This window comes from Lates calcarifer, linkage group LG16_LG22, assembly GCF_001640805.2.
Source record: "Lates calcarifer isolate ASB-BC8 linkage group LG16_LG22, TLL_Latcal_v3, whole genome shotgun sequence".
Taxonomy (NCBI): domain Eukaryota; kingdom Metazoa; phylum Chordata; class Actinopteri; family Centropomidae; genus Lates; species Lates calcarifer.
This window is the reverse complement of record NC_066848.1, coordinates 411,086-430,713: the sequence shown is the minus strand read 5'-3', so window position 1 is coordinate 430,713 and position 19,628 is coordinate 411,086. Positions and strand designations below refer to the sequence as shown.

General features: G+C 44.8%; 1 protein-coding gene across 1 annotated transcript; it reads left to right on the top strand.

Moving 5' to 3' along the window:
* Positions 1-5,475: 5,475 nt before the first annotated feature.
* On the top strand, positions 5,476-19,354 carry LOC108885146 (rho-related GTP-binding protein RhoQ). Its single transcript, XM_018679345.2, has 5 exons — positions 5,476-6,037; positions 6,252-6,310; positions 13,345-13,509; positions 16,001-16,096; positions 16,942-19,354. Exons 1-5 carry the CDS (start codon positions 5,896-5,898, stop codon positions 17,101-17,103), a joined length of 624 nt encoding a protein of 207 aa, XP_018534861.1. The 5' UTR covers positions 5,476-5,895; the 3' UTR covers positions 17,104-19,354.
* The last annotated feature ends 274 nt before the right edge of the window (positions 19,355-19,628 follow it).

Genomic DNA, 19,628 nt, shown 5'->3' with positions numbered 1-19,628 from the left:
TCAGCTGTAATAAAACATCACCGTTTTCTTTGGGTTCATTTACAGCCGATCAGATTTGACTCTGTGTTAATGTCAACAGACAAATCAATGACGTGAGCTCCTCCAGTTGTGAAAAGTAGGTCAGATGTTTGAGCCAGTAGATGGCGCCTGTGAGTTGAGAGAAGGCGACTGATTTCAGACTGAATCCTCTGTGTTTAATAACATAATGAAGTTATATTTTAATATTAAGCAGTGATAGTTTGAGTATATGATGAATGTTTCTCTGAAAATAACATTTCAGGTATTTATGTTGAGATTTCTCTGTATCTGCATCTTAAAGTCCTTTTATTAAATCCAGGATTACGACATGATGTTTTTGATTCATCTGATCGTCTCTTTGCTACGTTTTGTAACTTGGAGCTTCATAAACCTCAAATCTCAACAGAAATCCCTGAAATACTTACTATAAACGTTTCTAAAGAGATGATCAGATGAATCAAAAACATCAGTGTCGTAATCCTGGATTTAAAAAAAAGCACAGATGCAGATAATGATGTTAAGATGGAGGCATGGCGACCACATCAGGCAGCTAACTGTGTTAGTATTAGCATGTCAGCTAAAAGGTATTAGCTGCTGTTGCAGGTGTTTGTACAGTGAGTAACTTAGTGAGGTCAGGTGTAACTTCCTTATTACCTGAGGTCTGTTGCCATGGTGATTTACGCTGCGTCTCTGAACTGCTCTGAGGTTCTGTTGGTGGTTAACTCCTTTATAGAGACACTGTTCAAAGATCGTCAGTCTACAACACGAAGGAAATGATTCTTTATTCTTTATTTCTGCATTCTCCCTCCTAAAAAGAAAAAGGTTAGAGATGATGGAGACATGATGAATGTACAGCAGTACCATTTTAGGAGGAGTCATTGTAATTACTGCTGCACAGTATCAGCATGAATAATCTTTTTGTTTATTCTCTCGACAGTCACAGTTTCACATTTCTCCGAGTCATTAACTCTCGAGTTAACACGGACTTGGCTAAACCACCGTCGTAGTTCAGGGAACCTGATTGTTTTTACCTTCCTCTACAGCACAGGCTTCAGGATAAATCAGTATTTACAGTATTTTCTGATCTTAACCTGATTCAACGCCTAACTCTAAAACCAAGTCGTAATCCTTATCAACCATTTAAACCGGTCCCTGAAGTATCAAGGGTTAAACTGTAAGTTCAAGATGAAAGATTCATCTTTTTACCATCTGCTAAGCCGCCTGTGTCCGTCCCTGACCTGACGACCCCAACACATATTTCTTTATCAAATGTGATGGAAAAAGCCCAGGACAGTTCTCAGGATGTCGGGCTGGAGGCGTCACACTGTTTCCCACAACACTGAAATGTGCTTACGCTCTTTATTCTGCTCTGGCCTCCTGCCTTCATCCTCAAGAGGAGAGGAAGGGTGTTTTCCTTTTGTTAGTGTCTAACGTTGGTTCCTGTTCCCAGAAAGAAAACAGACAATAGAACGTACGTGGCTCCTCAGCCGGCTGTTCTCACTAAAGATAACTCAGCAGAGGAAATGTCGCAGACTGTCGGTGTGTGATGTGCGTCAGGCAGGTGTTCGCCAACACAATGATCAATAAACAAGATGCAGGCAGCTGAGGGAGAGGAGAACCACAGGATTTCTAAAGGTTAATGTTGATTTTTCACCACCAGACTTCATTGACAAAAACAGGGATTTTACTGGGAGCTGCTGGAATACCACTGCCTCCCTGTTTTTGTCAATGGAGTCTGGTAGTGATAGAGGTGTTTGACCGGACAGATAAACTGATGCTTCAGGATCTTATCTTCATAAACTGGTTATAAATGCTGTAATTTCCCCGAGGGAGTCATCTCAAAGGGATCAATAAAGTCCATCTAAGTCTAAAATAAAGTGTTGCTAATTGTTTCTGTCGTCGTTTCCAGAAACATCCAGTTGAGAAGTGGTTAAAACATGGACGCTCACAGCTGCTCTCAGAGTTTCAACAACTTCAGAACAGACCTGCTCCACCTGAAGAACACCTCAGCTGTTAGAGTTTAATATCAAAAAGAAGTAATTTAACAGTTGGAAAAAAGCATAACATTAAACCATGAAGGTGAACTGATTCAGTCGTATCTCAGACTAGCTGTTGTTAGCAACAGTTGCTAACATCGCTCTACAAACAGCGTAGCAACATGTCCACAGATAAACCTGAACAGTTCTCTGTGTCTGACTGACTTCATGTAAACTAATGAGACTGAGCTGCTATAAACAGGAACATTAGCAGAGAGTTCACTGCTGCTGATGAGGAGCGGCCATCTTGGATTCTGATGCCGGGGTTGGTGGGGCTGCGCCGACTTCAGGAGGCGTTCAGGTTCAAACTTCTGATCAGGCTTCTGAGTAGAACTGGAACGCAGCATGGGAAGATTTTTCATGGTTAAAGGTCAAAGGTCACATTTTTGGACTGGATGGTGGAGGCCATAAGGCACATCTCCCCTTTAAACACCATCATCTGCTCTTTACATGAGGCAGCATCAGCCTGCTCTCAGGTGTGTTGTTGTAGAGGGTTGTGTGTGTGTGTGTGTCAGAGCGCAGCGATAAAACAGGAAACGGTTTGAGACGTGCAGAGTGTGAACAGGGCAGACGGGTGAGTGAGTGATGGTCCTCAGCTGTTGGCAGACGCAGGGATGAAGCTCAGCCTTCACTAAAAATACGGCCTGTAATTTAACCAAACCCTCGCAGGGACACCACGTCGGCCTCGCGCTCTAATTTAGGAGCTGGTCTGAGGGCTTTGTGATCGCACTGCGCCTCCCTCTCTCTCTGTCCTGACTGTGATTGATGTCAGTGACGGGGAGGAAGTGTGTGTGTGCTCGTATGTTCGTACTATAGAAGACGACGGCGTCTGGAAACTGGAGAGGAGACGTGGGAGTGAAGAGCTCCTGCATTTGTTTGCCTTTCCCAAAATAGACGCTGCTGGTCAGACTGCAGTCCCCTGCAAATAGACTCCTGTAACACTACACCTCTGAATATTTGTATTTTCATCCATATTCATTTAAAGTGCAAAAAAAAAAAAAGCAGAAAAACACATTTAATTTCCATCAAACATCAACGTCTCTGCTGAGAGAACAGAGAGAGTCCTGTGTTTACATTCATCGTCTACAGGCAAATATGCTGAAATGCTGCAAACTAATATATTTTATTGAAGCCTCCACCTTTAACCTTAGCTCCATACAGAAATAGACTGTTGATATTAAATGTCAACCATGTGGGAAATAAGGTCAGCAGCTCCACTAATGAACTCCTGGGCAGCGACGTCTTCTGGTACCTGCAGCACAGCGGCCTAATAAACCTGATACTCCGGCTGAATTCAGCGTGTGCCCTTCACTGACTGTCCTGAGACATAACAGAGGTTTTACAAGAATAACTCCACACAGGGATTTAACAGGGATGAACTGGGAGGAGGAGGAATATCAACACGAAGCTTTCAGTGTCAACACAAGGGGAGTAGAAAAGCAGAAATACAATACAACAGATATACCAGGTTGGTTTAACGCTTGGTTTGTCATGTGATTCGAAAGCTTCAAACATCAGGAGTGGGGGATTTACTGACCCATTTTATGTCGGAGAATAAAACCTGAAAATGTCTTGAGCTTGTGTTAAAACCACAGACCTTATTTCAGACATTTAACCAGAAACACACTGACAACAGGAAGATGCTAACATGCTAACATGCTAACTGACTTCCTGGTTTTAGGATCACGTCTTTTCACACAACCTATTATTACACTTAAATTGCTTCAAATTCTTTGAGAAAAAGTTCATTTTGAGTGTGAACGTTGGACTCTGAATCCACGTATGATTTGAGGAGAAATGCAAAGGAGGTGTTTTCGATAAGTTCTGAGACTCTGGACTGCAAGTGTTTTCAGGGTAAGAATTAATTGTTGTGTCTAATGTGAAGCAATGGAAAGACAAAATGAAATGTTTGACGCAGTGATGGTGTGACAGGAAAAGTCAGGAGAGCAGGCTAACGTTAGCTTTATTCAGCTGGGCAGTGTGCTAGCTTATGGAGATGCTGTGCTATCATGACTTCCTGACTTCTGGGACAAAACAAAACACTGTTTTTAAGCCTGTAACTGATTCTCATTTTCCCTGTGTTAACATAAAACACAAATCTAAAAATACTACTTGTTCTTTATTTTTCTGATTTCATTTGTTCCAAAACAGAAATCAGAAAACTGGACATGGACCGTCTTTCCCAGGGAGGATCTGAACTCTCCAGCTGTTACGTCTCAGGACAGTGAGTGAATTATAACCATGCATGAGTTTTTACGCTGCATGTGAAGGTCTACAGTTTGTTTCCAGTCTGTGCTCTGAAACGTTGTTATATCAGTAAATATAGTGCAGATTTAATAAAAACTGTTTTAACTGAGTCTAACACGGTGGTCGGATGATTTCTCTCTAAAATCAGAGACCGTATCTTTGGTCTTCATGATGTTTAATTGGAGGAGAGCATCATCACATCATCACATCATCACACCGGCTCCATGATCAGATCATCAGAGTCATCCTGGGCCCAGCCCTGCACTGGGAGCCATGTCTCCGATGCAACACCTTCAGCAGGAGTACTACATGTATGAGGTAATTGTTGTTTGGTCATGTGAGCTGCTGCAGCAGCTGTCAAATGTGATGATAGCAGGAGAATCCTCAGCCCCGCCCCCTTACAGCTGATTGGACGGACGGCAGCCGCCAAGGGACCGTCAACCAAGAGACCGAGCTCAACCAGGAAACACAGAGCAGAGCGTTTGACAGCGTCTTTCAATTTAACTTCCTGGTGAACAATTGTTGTGAGTTCAGCTGCTGCTACAGATTCTAATCAGAATCAGATACCAACATGAAGAAGTTCTGTTTCCTGTCGATGATGATCAGACGCTCTGTGTTTCAGTCTGCTGCTTCCTGACTGATTCACACTGAAAACATTCAAACACATCTGGAACCTTAACATCATGAAGATGCTCTGTTTCAGGTTCTGTTGTTAGAGTCTGTATCTGTCAACGTTTGGCCCCGAGAGCAGAGACTTTATTAAGACGGATACAAGCTCATGAATTCAAGGAGACAGAGCACACCTGGCCAAGGTCACACCTGTCCCCCCTCCTCCTCCTGCTGCTGCTCCTCCTGCTCAGGGAGGATGGATCATCTGTTCAGTTGATTAAATTGAGCTCTGACTTCAGTGACATGTTGAGTGCAGAGGTGTTTTCACTCTAACGCAGCTGTACAGAGGAGGAGGCTGTGAATCCACTTCATATGAAGTCACACTGAGAAACCAGCTCTATGAAGCAGGAGCTTTTATTTCCATCTTCACCGGCTGAATGTCTGACTAATATTTCTGACTTCTTTCAGTCTCTCTCTCACCAGGCGGAGTGAACTTTATCCGGAGCCCCTTGCTTTCAGACCCAAGCTCCGCCCCTCCACCGAGCGCACCCACCTTGTCCACCAGCAGCAGCAGCAGCAGCAGGCAGGAGGAGCAGAGGGAGCAGAGGGAGCAGGAGGAGCAGCTCAGTGCGCCAGGGAGCGAGAGCACAGGCGTGGGTCTCACCGGGGAGCAGACGCGGCGGAGCGGCGGCGTCTCAGCCGCGGTAGGAGCTCTGAGGACTTGAGGGATCCAGTTTTTCTTTTTTGTCCGCCGTGAAAAGGGAACTCCTTCCCGGGCAGATCTTGGGGGTACTACCGGAGGAGGAGGAGGGAGACAGAGATGCAGTTCCAGCTCGACTCCGTGCGCCGCGCAGTCCGCCTCCGACGCTGCTGATGCCCGCGGTGCGGGGATCACCGCCCAGCAGCAGCAGCAGCAGCAGCGGGAGGAGGAGGTCGGGACTACAGGGCGTCGGGGGCCGGTGATGATGACGCTGAGGTCGGGATCATGGCCAACGGAACCGGTACTATCATGTTAAAATGCGTCGTGGTCGGAGACGGTGCGGTGGGAAAAACGTGTCTCCTGATGAGCTACGCCAACGACGCGTTTCCTGAGGAGTATGTTCCCACAGTGTTTGATCATTATGCAGGTATGGACCCGGTCCGTCTGTCTGACTGCAACATGAGGACTGATCCGGCTCTGCAGTGGCTGCATCTGTTGCTATAATCAAAACCACTTGTTTGCCTTCTTCACAGCAGAGAGGGGTCTCTCCCTCCCCCTCCCCCCCCTCCCTCCTTCCTTCCCTTTTTACCCCCCCCCCCCCTCCTTCCTCCTCTCAACTGCTCTTTGTCATTTTCTTGCAGTGAGCGTTAACGTTGGAGGGAAGCAGTACTTGCTGGGACTGTATGACACAGCTGGTCAGGTACAGTTTATTTTTTACTCTGGCTGAACGCCAAGCATGTCAAGGACACACACACACACACACACACACACTCTCACACACTCACACACACTCTCACACACACACACACTCTCTCTGCCTCTATCCTGGGCTCCCAGTTTGCTCCTGGGACCAGTAACTATCCAACACACCCTCAGGCCTCAGATCCAGGCCGGACGCTAAGCTGCAACAGGTGATGGCGTTCACACACACACACACACACACACACACACACACAGTGATGGCAGTGAAGGGGTTTCAATAGATCTATTATGTGGAGAACAGCGCTGCTATGTCCAGTAGTGACGTCACAGGTTTGTTAACAGGGGCTGTCTAATGCCTTTACAATGTGCCATTCAGTGGGCAAGAGTTAAAACTGTACACACACACACACACACACACACTCAGTGGTGTTTCCACTGCCAGTGTATAAATAACACACACTCACAGAACACACACACACGGCTGCAGCTGCGTCCACACGGATACGTTTTCATTTGAAAACGTGCAGACGAGCGTTTTTCCTCCACACTAACACACCTGAAAACACAGATCACATGACCATTCACGCGCAGTGGCCACATGCAGGTGTAAACAGGAAGTAGACTGTTTACTCTGCAGTTGCTTCGTTACTGAAAATACGACAAACGAGCAACAACAACGGCCGAAAGTAAGAAAGACACCGAGTTCAGAAACACATGTAGAGGCTGAAATGGGTCATGTGATCGAAGCGTGACCAGTCAGGGATCAGGACACGTTGTGACTGAACTGATCAGGAAGTAAACAATCTACTTCCTGTTTACACCTGCACAAGCCTAAAGAAAACAGTGTTTTCTGCCTCAACTAAACATTAAAAAGTAACTTGTGTGGTAACTGATCATAAAATGTAAAACAAAAACCTGTGACTGATCACAGATTCCTCTGATAGGACCTTCTATGTAGAGGAGCACATTAGACAGTCAGCTGTTTGTGAAAAGTATTTCCTGTCTGGGAGTTTGTTGCTACAGTCCAGAACTTTCCATCAGAAGCTTCAGGACGACCTGATAGGTGTTAGTTTTGGTTCAGTCCTGTTAGCTGTTAGCCTTGTTAGCTCTGCTAGGACTCAGTGTGGACAGACAAACAGCATCTTCATCCTCTCTGGGATGAAACCTTTTCAGCTGATTGTAAAGATTTGTTGTTTCCATGTTTGTTGGGACTGATGTTTTTCAGACCGTCTTCATCTGGACTTTGAGGACAGTGTTGTGTACTTTGACGTGCAGCGATAAACTGCTGCCTGAGCGGCTGTTGTTGTGTTAATGCTGCTGTGAGCTTATCGTCTTAATCGACATGTGCACAGTGAGCCATGTAAATTAGATGCTAATTCCCCGATTGACAGGAGAAAGATGCAAAAGAAGAAGACTGTAAGCTAACAAACAGCAGGATGTAAACGTTGCACAACTCTAAATATTTACAGAAATCAGCCATGCAGCGTTTCATGATGAAGGAAACAGATAAAGCTCTTTTATTTTAGAGTGTGAATCCTGCTAAACTGCAGGAGCGCTCTCTGCCTCGTGACCTTTAACCCGTCTTCCCAGCAACCTAAAACTGTGCACATGTCAGATGTTGAATAGTTAACACTTTCCTCTGCTCCGGATTTAACTGTGTGAAGTCAGGATGAGTCACAATCTGCAACGTGAGCTGCTCTGAGGAAAGACAAAAACCCGAGCTCTGAAAGGTCAGCGGAGAAACATCCAGCCGTTCCTCTGCTCTCTTCATTCATGAATGCTAAATGCACGAGTCCATGAATAGCAAATCACAGCCTCCCTCCCTCTCAGACAGCTACCTGTGGCTGTGTTATATTTTTTCTCCAGAAAACAGATGGTTGAAGTGTTACTACTCGGTTGTAAAAAGAGGAAACCAAGCTTATTGTCTATTCTGGCGTGTTTGATGGGGTGAGGAGGGTTTGCTTTTAGCTGATTCAGAGCGTCTCTGAAATGGAGAAGTTCTCCCAGATGTCTGCTGTGGGTGCTGCCGGCCGCCGAGGGTTGAGTTACCGCTCTTGAAAATGTGACTCCCCCCTTTCCTCCCCCCTTTCTCCTCCTCCTCCTTCGCCCCCGACTCGGCTGACCTCTTTATGTGGAGCACAAGGCCAGCTGGTAGTGTTTATAGCTCCAGCATCTGATCAAAGAGAGACGAGGGGAGAGAGAGAGAGGAAGACAGAAAGAGGAAGAGAGAGAGACAGATGGGGGAGGCAGGGGGAGGGGGGGGAGAGGGGTGATTGCTCAGAAATGGGATAAATTCAGTTTCATTTTCCTTTCTCTGTCTGCCTCACTTTCTTCATTTAAACCTCTACACGTGTTCGATCGGCCTCAGGCTCCCTGGAATATTTCTGCTCCTCGCATGGCTGGAGCTCCCACAATGCTTTGCAGCTCCACAAGGATATCAGCAGCCTTACAGATACACGCCGTCGTCCTCATCGGACGCGACTCCGCGCCGTCACATCAGGCTACATGATCAGGAGCCGGCGTGGAGCTGCTGCCACGTCGCTTCCCGGGCGCTGCCTACAGAATTATTCCATACGGACTCTGTTTTCCTGAATGTGCTGAGGGAACAGAGCAGAGAGTCTTTACTTATTCATTCTGCTGCTGCTGCACTCAAGAAAATCCAGCATCGAAACAGGAAGTGGATGCTAAGTGCTGCGGTTCCCATGGAGACGCTTTTTTGGGGGAGGAACTCTGCCGCCCTGTTCACCCCCCGATCCTCATTTACTCAGCCCCTCTCACACTCAGCTGCACATCCTGTGATCACTGTTACCACCTCACCTCACCCATTACTCCCCCACCGACCTCACCCCTACACCCCCCCCCGTCTGATGAGTCTCTCTGTGACTCAGCGAGTGGCCCAGTGACCCTCTGACGTCCCAGTGGGGGGTTGGAGGGTGGAGGCTGCTGGAGGCCCGTCACCGCTCAGCTGCTCCGACTGCTGAGGAACGATCACGATTTAATCTGTCGTTTAAACAGCGTCAGGGCAGAGAGCCAGAAGCTGGACGTGACCTGACCTCTGCACTTTGACCTAATCTGGACGTCACGTCCTGTAAAGAGGCTGTGAAGTTTGGTCAGTGTCCTGTCTGCTTCAGCAGCTGAGACGTAAAGACGTCGTCAGTAACAGAAGACTTTAAACAGCTGTTTAACGTCAGTGGAATTCTCCTTTAACTGCTTTAGTTTTAATCCTGGAACAGTTGGAGTTAAAGAGTTGAGCTGCTGTTAAAGGACGTATGTAAAATGAGATTCTGTAGCTGCTTCTAACTGATGTTGAACCAGTGTGTATCAGCCATTAACTGCCATTAAAGGCAACATTAAACTGTCAGATTTTTGAATGGAGTATGGCAGGATGTTCTCGAGCGATGGTTAATAAACATTAATCACCATTAAAGAGACAGTAAAACAGAAAGAAGCACGACTATATATATATATATATATATATTTACTCCTGAGGTTAAATCAGTTCTGCAGAACGAGCAGATTTCACATCAGACACGGTGAATCTTTGGAATCGAGGCGTCCGTTTCTGGGCTGGCGTTCCCACCCGGCGGCCATGTTAGAGCAGACGTCTGTGATTCTGTGGACAGAGGCGGTTTATAGAGCCCGAGGAGACAGGAGCAGAAAGAGATGGATGGAGGAGGAGGGAATGACTCACTGATATCATAGCACTCATATGTCACTGAGTCAACAGAGCTCAGTCACACAGCGGCCAAATGAAGACACTCAGTGCTGATGTATGGGCACGTATGGTTCAGAGCCGCTCTCATTTCCTTTCAGCCAATCATAATATTTACCGTACACCCCCGACGAGTTTGGACAGACTGGTGTGTACACGTGAACTGTTGAACTGTGCTAATGAAGCTACGTAGCAGCAGCGTGAGTGTAAACGTCTCTAATCAAAGCTAAGACCGAACGGCGGAGGAGGATCTGCTCAGTCTGGATCCACTGAGAGAGGGCTGGGTCTCAGAGAAGCTCCAGGCCTGTTTACAGTAAACTGCTGAGTGGATAACACTGTGTTCCTTTATGTCTGTGGCTCATCAGGGATCAGTGGATTCACTTGTGCAAGCAAAGGTCATGAACACACAGACACATAAACACAGTGTAGTTGTTCCCATGTGACAGATACAGTGAATATATGAGGACAGTATGTGCTGATACGTGTTCCTGCAGTCAGAGGAAAATAAACTGGATAAAGAGGCAGTTAAATGAGGTCATACTGACACAATATAAACTATAGATAAATTATTATGTAGAATTTGTTATTTCTTAATTGCTTTTGTTGTAAAATTATAGAAAATGGACATTATTCCCTTCAAAGTTTGTGACCTGGATCATTTAGAAATTAAATGGGAACATTTTCATTTACTTAAGGTCTAAATAAAACATGAATCAAGATTTACATGTTCATACTAAGGTGAGTATGTTTGTGTAGGTTCTCAATCATCCAGGTCTTGGTAGTCTTCAGTGCTGGAGTAGAAGGCAACTGGACTTCTTTTATGTTTCTTGAAGACCTCTCATCTGAAAGGGTTCCTCAGTTCTAGAAGCTGGTTGGGGAGGCGTTGACCCACCCTGATGGTTAAATACTTGTGACTATCCAACCAGCCTCTAGAACTGATGAACCTTTTCTGGCCTCCATGGTTCTGGCTTGTCCCAGATCATCCCACAGATCCAGGATCAGATTGGGATCTGGGGAGTTTGGAGGTCAGTTCACACTCTGGGCTTTTTGTTGTGTTCCTCCAGACATATCTGAACAGGCCTGGTTGCGTAGTGGGTTTGTCTTCCTGCTGAGGGAGGCCCCTGACATTGGGGAGTGCTGTCTACAGTGGTTAGGTGGTGGCACATGTCAAAGTAACGTCCAGATGAATGAAGGAGCCAAAGTTTTCCAGCAGAACATTGGATTGGAACCAGATGATCAGTGTTATTCACCTGCCTGTAAGGCTGGATCACATGGAACAAAAATCTTTCAGTGTGGTGGTGGTTTTAGAGGGACCAGCAGCACCTGTTTGGGTCTGGGACTGTAAAGTCTTGCATTGTGGCTGTGTCCTTTGAGGCGTCTTCTTTGGTAACGCTGTCGCTTGAGTTTTTGTCAACATTTTCCGCCGTGGGCTGCTCTTAAATTTAGCATCCGATCATTTGATTCATGTTGTTGATGCTTCAGCTCACTTCAGTCTATAAAACTAAAAGTCAGACGTGTGTTTGCAGATCCTCATCGCCTGTTTGAAGCAGCAGATGGTTTGAGTCCATAACTGATTTATCACATCAGGAAGTTCAGATAGTGTCAGGTAAACACTCAATCATCCCACGTGACGATCCCACGCTCCCTCTGAGAGCTTAAAAACAACCTCTAAGAATGATTTGCAGTGTGAGCGCGGTGACATACTGTACTCATTTGGAAGTAAGAGGATGAAGAACTCATAAATTTTTGAATTATATCCACTTGACCCGCTCCACTGAGGCGGAGTTGAGTCATCTTATGATACGAGCGCAGGCTGAAGTCAGTATATCTTAAATTCATTACACAGGCAACAAAAGATGACGCTCCTGCCCCGGCTGATCTGCTGCTGTTTGGACAATCTTCTGACATTTGCATAACCATTTCCCCTTAATCCATTTGGGTGAGAGAGGCTCGTCTCTGGGGTTGTAGCAGTGTGATAGTATTGGACTGTGTTTGGCAGCGAATGGCTGAAGGCATCAGAGTGAAAGACTTGTCACGCCGGCGCTCAGTCGTCCCACTGCAGCTATCTCTGGCACAGTGGGATGTTGCATCCGATTTGCTTTGATTCCAGAGATGTAGACAATAAATTTCCAAGACGTGAGAGTGAGATTGATTCACTTGGCCCAAGTTGGTCTGCTAGAGTCACGTCTAATTACTGGAGATCCATTGATTCACTGTGTCTTCAGGCCAGCAGCAGAAAACCATCAGAAGAAGTGAGATGGGTCATGAATATTCATATGTGTGCAAGTCAGAGACTCTGTCGAAAGGGTTTATCTTTGGCGAGGACAAGGCAGCGCTTGATGTGGCACACAAAAGGACAGTCTTGCATCTGTGAATTAGCCATTTACACCACACACATATCAGAGATGGCAGCGTGTCAGTGTCTTGTGGCGATGCCTTGTGCTCAGCTCGCCTCCGAGGACGGAAAATGTAAAATAATCTCTAATTGTCTTTGTCAGGACGGGGGAGAGAAAGAGAGGGGAAGTCTGATGTGAAGGTCATCTTCTTCACAGTCTGTTCTCTTGATAACAAGTGCAGTTTCTTATGCGTAACATTTTTATGTTCCTGCTGTACAAAGCACAGAAAATACGTTATAATCCGACACGTTCCTTCTTCTTATTCGTCTTCAGTTCAAATTTCAGCACATAACTCATCCTGCAGGTTTGACAAAACCACATCAGAGCGTTGTGTTTATGATCGGAGATAGTGAGCTGTGTCACGTTTGTAGTAACCATTTCCCCAGTTGTGAAAAACTGCAAATATTTTCCCATTGAAAGTGAATGGGAAGTTGTTGTAAAGATGATCAAACCCACTCCTATTTAGAGCCACATTATTTCATCATACTTCTACTACACATAGAATCATGGTTTAAACTTTAACTTTAAACTTTAAACAGGTCACAAAACCTGAGACCTGAGTTTTTTTGTTTTTTTTTAACCAAAAAATCTGATTCAAACCTCTTTTAATTCCCACAGTTTCCAACCTACACAGACACTTTCTATATGAAGACGTAGAGAAATGTGTCCTCTCTCACCCAGTGTGACTCCCATTGTCACATGACTCACAGTTTGTGAATAAATCTCCTCCAAACTCCCTGGCTCCTCTGAGGAGTTAAAGTTTGTCTGCATCTGGACCTCATTCTTTTACTCACTTTAATTATTCATGAATAATAATTTCTCAGATATTAAGAAATGGAAATGAGTCATTGGTTCTTTTGTCCTCCTCTGTCCTGACCTCTCATCCTCTCCAGTGTCACCCATCTGTGTCCTGTTCTCTTGCAGGAGGACTACGACCGCCTGAGGCCGTTGTCCTACCCGATGACCGACGTCTTCCTCATCTGCTTCTCTGTGGTTAATCCTGCCAGTTTCCAGAATGTGCGAGAGGAATGGGTGCCCGAGCTGCAGGAGTACGCACCCAGTGTCCCCTACCTGCTCATCGGCACCCAGGTCAGTCCCCGACACACTGCTAACGCCACTCAAGATACCAGCAGAACAGTTTGTTAAATTCATGGACAAATGTGCGTTAAAATCCACCAGGTGTTGTTGCCATGAGCATTAAACCCTGAAGGGGGTTAGCATAAAGAACGGACTGATTGATGAGCTGATGTCCTCAGATAGAAGGAGATGACTTTCAGTGTCCAGCAACCTGAAACAGAAAAACTACAAAGGATAGTAACTTCAGACTTTCTATAGAATCATTCAGACAGTTAAACTGAACGTTCAGGTAATGAGAGCTTTTTAACTCATCTCCTTCTACCTCAGGTTACAAACTCAGGAGTTTCTCTCTGTTGAATCCACAAACTGAGGCAGAAAATTCAAAAGTAAGCAGAACCTGACAATGATATGAAATCACTTGAACCAATTAAATTGTGTTGGACAAAACGAGGCATTTGAAAATGTCACTGTCACCATTTTCTGACAAAATTATTACGTTATTAAGAGAATATTAGATAAGTTGAGATGTTGTTGAGTACACATGTTTCTCCTGCGATGATTTCTCAGCAATCTCAGGTCATTTTAAAAGACAAGTAAAAGCTCCACTGCTGATTTTAGGAGGCAATAGAAATAGAAAGAGGCCGAGGGGACTAAACAGGAATGAAATGGCTCAACAAGTATCAGGCAACATCAGAGGTCAGTGGGCCTCATGTAAGAACCAGTCGTACAAACAGATTTGTTCGAATCTAAATCCAGTATTTCCTCTCTTTTAGCTCTGTTTTGGTCTCCACCACCTCCTGGGGGAAATACCTGGCTCTTTAGCTGCTAAATGCTCCACTGTGTTCACCAGCTAGTGGAGTTTTTGGTTGAAAATAGCTGCCTGCTGCTGCTGGGAGCTGTGAGACTGAATGAAATCAGTTGAGTGTGGGCTGTAAACCCAAAGCAATGAGCTGAAAGATGCTAAAACAATCCTTAGAGCTGAGGGGAGCTGCAGAGGCGGGTGGTAATTTTCTGGCGTCATGACCCTTTTCAAATTACAACTAACCATTGTTTCCATTGTTTATTTAAAAATATTGATCACTGCAGCTTTAATAAATGGGATTAAGAACAGATATAGACAAGAAGAGTGAATTTATTAGATAAAAAATATTAGTAAGACCCAGTTCTAACCTGACAGGGACCTCAGGCTGATCTGATGTTGGTTTAAAAGATCTGTGGCTTTATGCTCAAGTCTTCACTTCCTTGACACTAATCATTAAATCTTATGTTGTTTAAACCACCAATTAGCCTCTGCAGAGATGCTAAAGCTGAGGCTAACGTCTTGTGATCTTCAGTAGATGCATCATTAAATGGGTACAGACGTTAAGAGACATTAATCAGTGAGTATCTGCTTATTTCTTAAGCCTTAAACCCTCTGCCAACACCATATGTCCTCTTAAAAATGAGAGCTGACTTGTGGGTGATTTTTGGTCCGTGTTCCCTGGCAACCAAACGCCAGTGCAGCCAAGGCCCAGCGGTGATGAGGAGGATGTAGTGGGTGTCTGATTTATCTCATGTCAGCTGATGTTTACTGCTTTTTTTTCCTTATCAGTTCCTGTCATAACTCAGTTGCTGTTTCGTCTGGTAGAGGCTGTAACGTCCCGTGAGCTTTGTAACGAAAAGAGAAGGTTTAATGAAGGTCGCTCCCTGTAAGGCCGTGCAGGTGGTTGTGTTTACTGGTCATTGTGGAGACGGAGATGAGTTGTTGCTGAGCGCTGCAGTGAATAAAAGAGTGAGGAACCTCGTGGTCGGCTGTGAAATCAGTTTGCATAAGAGCAGGAAGTGTGAGCCAACATGTTTCAAAATGAGACCACACTGTCGGTTATACAGTTCAGCTCTATGACTCGACTCACGGCCACGTTATTCCAGAAAATAAACAGTGAGCAGCTAAAGTTTCTGATCCTTCAGGTTTAGTTGATCAGATCATCTTCACAGATGAACACCACTGTTCTGATGTTTGAAGTAAGAAGCTAATGTTAGGCTATAAACCAACTACACCACGGTCACATGACGTCAACGTCTCCACCACTAAGCTTCCAACTGGTCATTTCATTTAGCTCTGAGCTCTTCTACAAAAGCCTTTCTTCTTAGAAAGTTAGTGAGAGTTTGAAAGAGCGTGAGTAGAAACACAACGAGGCTGTAAAGGTGGACTGGTGAGTAGATGGGTTTTCATGTTAACGTCCCCGACAACCTCTGTAGTCTCATTTAGACACTCGTTAGCAACCGCCTTTTTTAAGACACGTAAAAGCTTCAAACATCAGGAGTGGGGGATTTACTGACCCATTTTATGTCCGAGAATAAAACCTGAAAATGTCTTGAGCTTGTGTTAAAACCACAGACCTTATTTCAGACATTTAACCAGAAACACACTGGACAACAGGAAGAGCTAACATGCTAACATGCTAACTGACTTCCTGGTTTTAGGACTCATTTCTGCATCACTGTATTCCCTTATCTCTTTCAGATTGACCTGCGTGATGACCCCAAGACCATTGCCAAACTGAATGACATGAAGGAAAAGCCGATCGCGACTGAGCAAGGACAGAAACTGGCAAAGGAGGTTTGTATGTTTGACCGAAGAGGTGAAGCTTCGTCACAGAATCGAGGTATCAGGTCCAGTCAGTTCCCTGTGAGTTGATCTGACCCAGGAATGTTATGTCTTCAGTGAAATGCTCAGTCAGACCTCTGTGCATTCTTTGAATCCTGGAAATACATTCTGGCTCAACACAGACGTCCAGCAGAGTTCAAGACCAGAGAGGACACAGATACCAAATGTGGTCTGTGATTAATCGCTCCTGTCAGACAGAAACCAAGAATGAACGTCAACTCTTCAGGAATGAAAGTCTAGATTCTTTTAAAATCAGATATCCATGAAGTTTTGGCAACAGAGAATATGATTTAGATTGGATTCCCGTCTCATGGGGGTTATGAAGTTTTCCAAGGCCACAGGCGTCCTTTATTCCACAACTACTCTGAGCCTCAACGTTAGCAAGGTGCAGGTGTCTGAAAGAGACTGTGAGCGTACATCAAATCATTTCTTCAACATTAGTTACTGTCACAACACACAACAACTTAACTGGCAGCTCCAGTCGACGCTCCCTCTGCTCACCCACCATCAGCAGCTAAAGTTACCTCATAATATCAGCCCCAGCCAAAGCAAATGATATATTATTACACTGCTAGCCACATACAGTCGTAGCATTAGGTTACAGAAACACAGTCAGCATTAGCAGCAGCTGCTGAGTTTCTCTGCTTGTTTCCTCAGTGAAGGAGAAGAGTGTCGAGTCTGAAGTCCATCCTCCCTCTGCTGTTTAAATCTGATAAGATGCAGTTCATATTTACCATAAGCCATCATCTCAGCAACTGTGGACTCTGTACCTGATGGTTTCTTTTCCCTCTCCTCAGATCGGTGCGTGTTGTTACGTTGAATGTTCGGCACTGACCCAGAAGGGCCTGAAGACGGTGTTCGACGAGGCCATCATCGCCATCCTGGCTCCCAAGAGGAAGAAGGGAGCTCTGAAGAGAAGACTGGGACCTCGCTGCATCAACTGCTGTCTGATCACGTGATACTCAAACCAACAGAGATCGTCCAGAAAAAAAACAAAACAACCGTAAACCAAACCTGGACTGAAGGCGACAGACGACAGAGTGAGAGGACTGAAAGGGACAAAACAAGAGCGACTTTGAAGCTCTTGATCGGCCATAACTCTCTGTCCTGCCGTCCATCTCTGGGGCTGAGGATGCAGTTTACTACCAAAGGAGCACAAACCCAAGTCAGTCTCTTCTTATTAAAGACTTTTTGCCTCAAAAGTACCTTCTTTTATAACCATTTTTAATCATTTTTCCTGTACAAACTTGTTGTATGCTGTCATACAAAAAAAAAAACAGAAAGAGAAAATCTACATATAAGGAGTTCATATGATTTCTATGGAAGTTAGATTATTGATTTGTGAAAGATAAAATCCTGCAGCTGATAAATAATGAGAGGCTGATTTAAGTGACACTGTGACGGAGCCTGGTCAGGATTTATTCCTGGACTTAAGGGCCCATAAGTTTTTTTTCGAGCTCTTAACTTTTTTGGCCTCACAAAGTCTGTCTCTAATTATTTGTCATTTGAGAAGCTGCAGATTAAAACCACACAACAAGCTTTGCATTGTGTCGGTGACAACACAAATCAGACGGATTCTGGACCTACAACTGTTTTATTTTAACGTTTGAGAGTCTTGTGTTTTTGCCTTATGAAAACCCTGTGGTTTTATAGTGTGGCATGCCAAAACATACTGTAAGTTCAGACTGGGGCTTCATCAGAAAACAAAGAGGTTTATTATCCATTTTTAAGATATATATATAATCCAGAGTTTATGATTCTGTATCTCTAAAATAGAGATCATCCAGTCTGTGCAGATATTATTTTCTCAGCTGATAGCTTTTTGTTTTATTTTTTATCTTGCAATAATGTGTTTTCCTTTTATCACCTTAAGTTTAGAGGAGAAGAAATGAAACTGATTCATATCCAATGTCCAAAGAATCGAATGCACACGTTTTTCCAAGGTGACCCGGTGCTGTAAATCTAATGCACAACATGAAGCACAGTTCATCATCTCCCAGCACAGCAAAGCACATTCCTCTGCTTCTAACCCCCCCACCCCCACCCCCACCCCGAAAAGAAAAGACTGACTGAAGCACAGAAGATGTTCACTGGTCCATCAGGCACAAGAATGAGCACAGCACACCAACAGTCACAGTCCATCACAGCTCCTGAATCCTAATTGTCCAGGGAAGGGGCTGCAGTCGATGCTCCAACTCTTTGTAAATTCAGATTTAATCTGAACTGACACTTGGTTAAAATGATGTTCAGTCTGTGTAGGTTCAGGTCATGGTAGTCAGCTGGACTTCTTTTAGGTTTCTAGAAGACGTTTCATCTCTCATCAGAAACGGTTCCTCAGTTCTAGAGGCTGGTTGGAGAGTCTCCATCTACACTGCAGTCCTGATGTGATTTAACCCCCATTCACACCTCAACCCATGTGACCCTAATGACTCACATGACGACAGGGTGGGTCCATGATTTTGAGGACCACCTCCACAAGGTTAAACACCGGGGACTCCCCATCCAGCCTCTAGAACTGAGGAAGCCTTTCGGATGAGAGGTGAAACGTCTAAAAGACGTCTAACTGCCTTCAACTCTAGCACTTAAGATGTTCAGTTAACTGAGAGGGTTTCCTGTATAACAGCTGTAAAGGATTTAAACAGAATAATGTGTGGAGACAACGGTCTGACCAGCATCCGTGCACCAGTCCTGTTTTATGTTGCAGAGACACGCTGCCCCTGAATTCACTGATTTGTCAACAGAGTCTCAGAAATGGAGACGACATGAAATTTAACAGGATTTAGAGACGAGTTTAAAATCTGTGAAGCCCTGAAACAGTTTTATGCAACATGTCTCTGTAGGTAATGACTGGAGGTTGGGATGGAACGATCAGCTCTTCTTGTTTTTATTCACTTGTTATTGGCTTTTTCTTTCAGTTTTTTTAAAGATATTAATCAAAGGTGCCAACTCTTGCTAAATGACTTGTGTTAATTTTCTGTTTGCGAGTCAGATTTGATGATTGATTAAAAGCTTTAATGTAAACGGTGCTCCTCCTCTCTGTCCCAGCCTGCGTCGTGTAACCTCTCTCCCTCTCTCTCGGACACTTCTGCTTTTTGCTTTACGTCGTGTGAAGGTCCAGCCCTCAGGATCCGGGACCTAAGTGCCGCAGCCCTCCAGTGCATTCTCCCATTGATGCTCCTCTCTTCTCAATAAATGTGTTTTCTGTGTTAATGAGTCGGCTCCGGGGGTTTAACTTGGAGATGAGCGGGGAAACACATTTGTGAAATTAACTTTTGCAGCGTTTATTCCTGGAGCTGGGTCAGACGTCACTGGTTGACTTGATAAACAGGTCAACTGTATTAAACTGAGTGAACACACATCACATGTGTTATTACAGATTTCCTTCGATATGTTTTGTTCAGAAAGTTTCATTCTTATTTTCAGCCTGTTAAAGTCGGTGACATTTCTTCATCTCTTACTCTTCATACCTGTGGAGCTTTAGCAC

Excerpts from the sequence above, each read along its gene's own strand:
- LOC108885146 (XM_018679345.2), top strand. The coding sequence starts at position 5,896 with ATGGCCAACGGAACCGGTACTATCATGTTAAAATGCGTCGTGGTCGGA. Across the intron at positions 13,510-16,000 it reads ACCTGCTCATCGGCACCCAG|ATTGACCTGCGTGATGACCC; the intron begins GTCAGTCCCCGA and ends TATCTCTTTCAG. Across the intron at positions 16,097-16,941 it reads GACAGAAACTGGCAAAGGAG|ATCGGTGCGTGTTGTTACGT; the intron begins GTTTGTATGTTT and ends CCCTCTCCTCAG.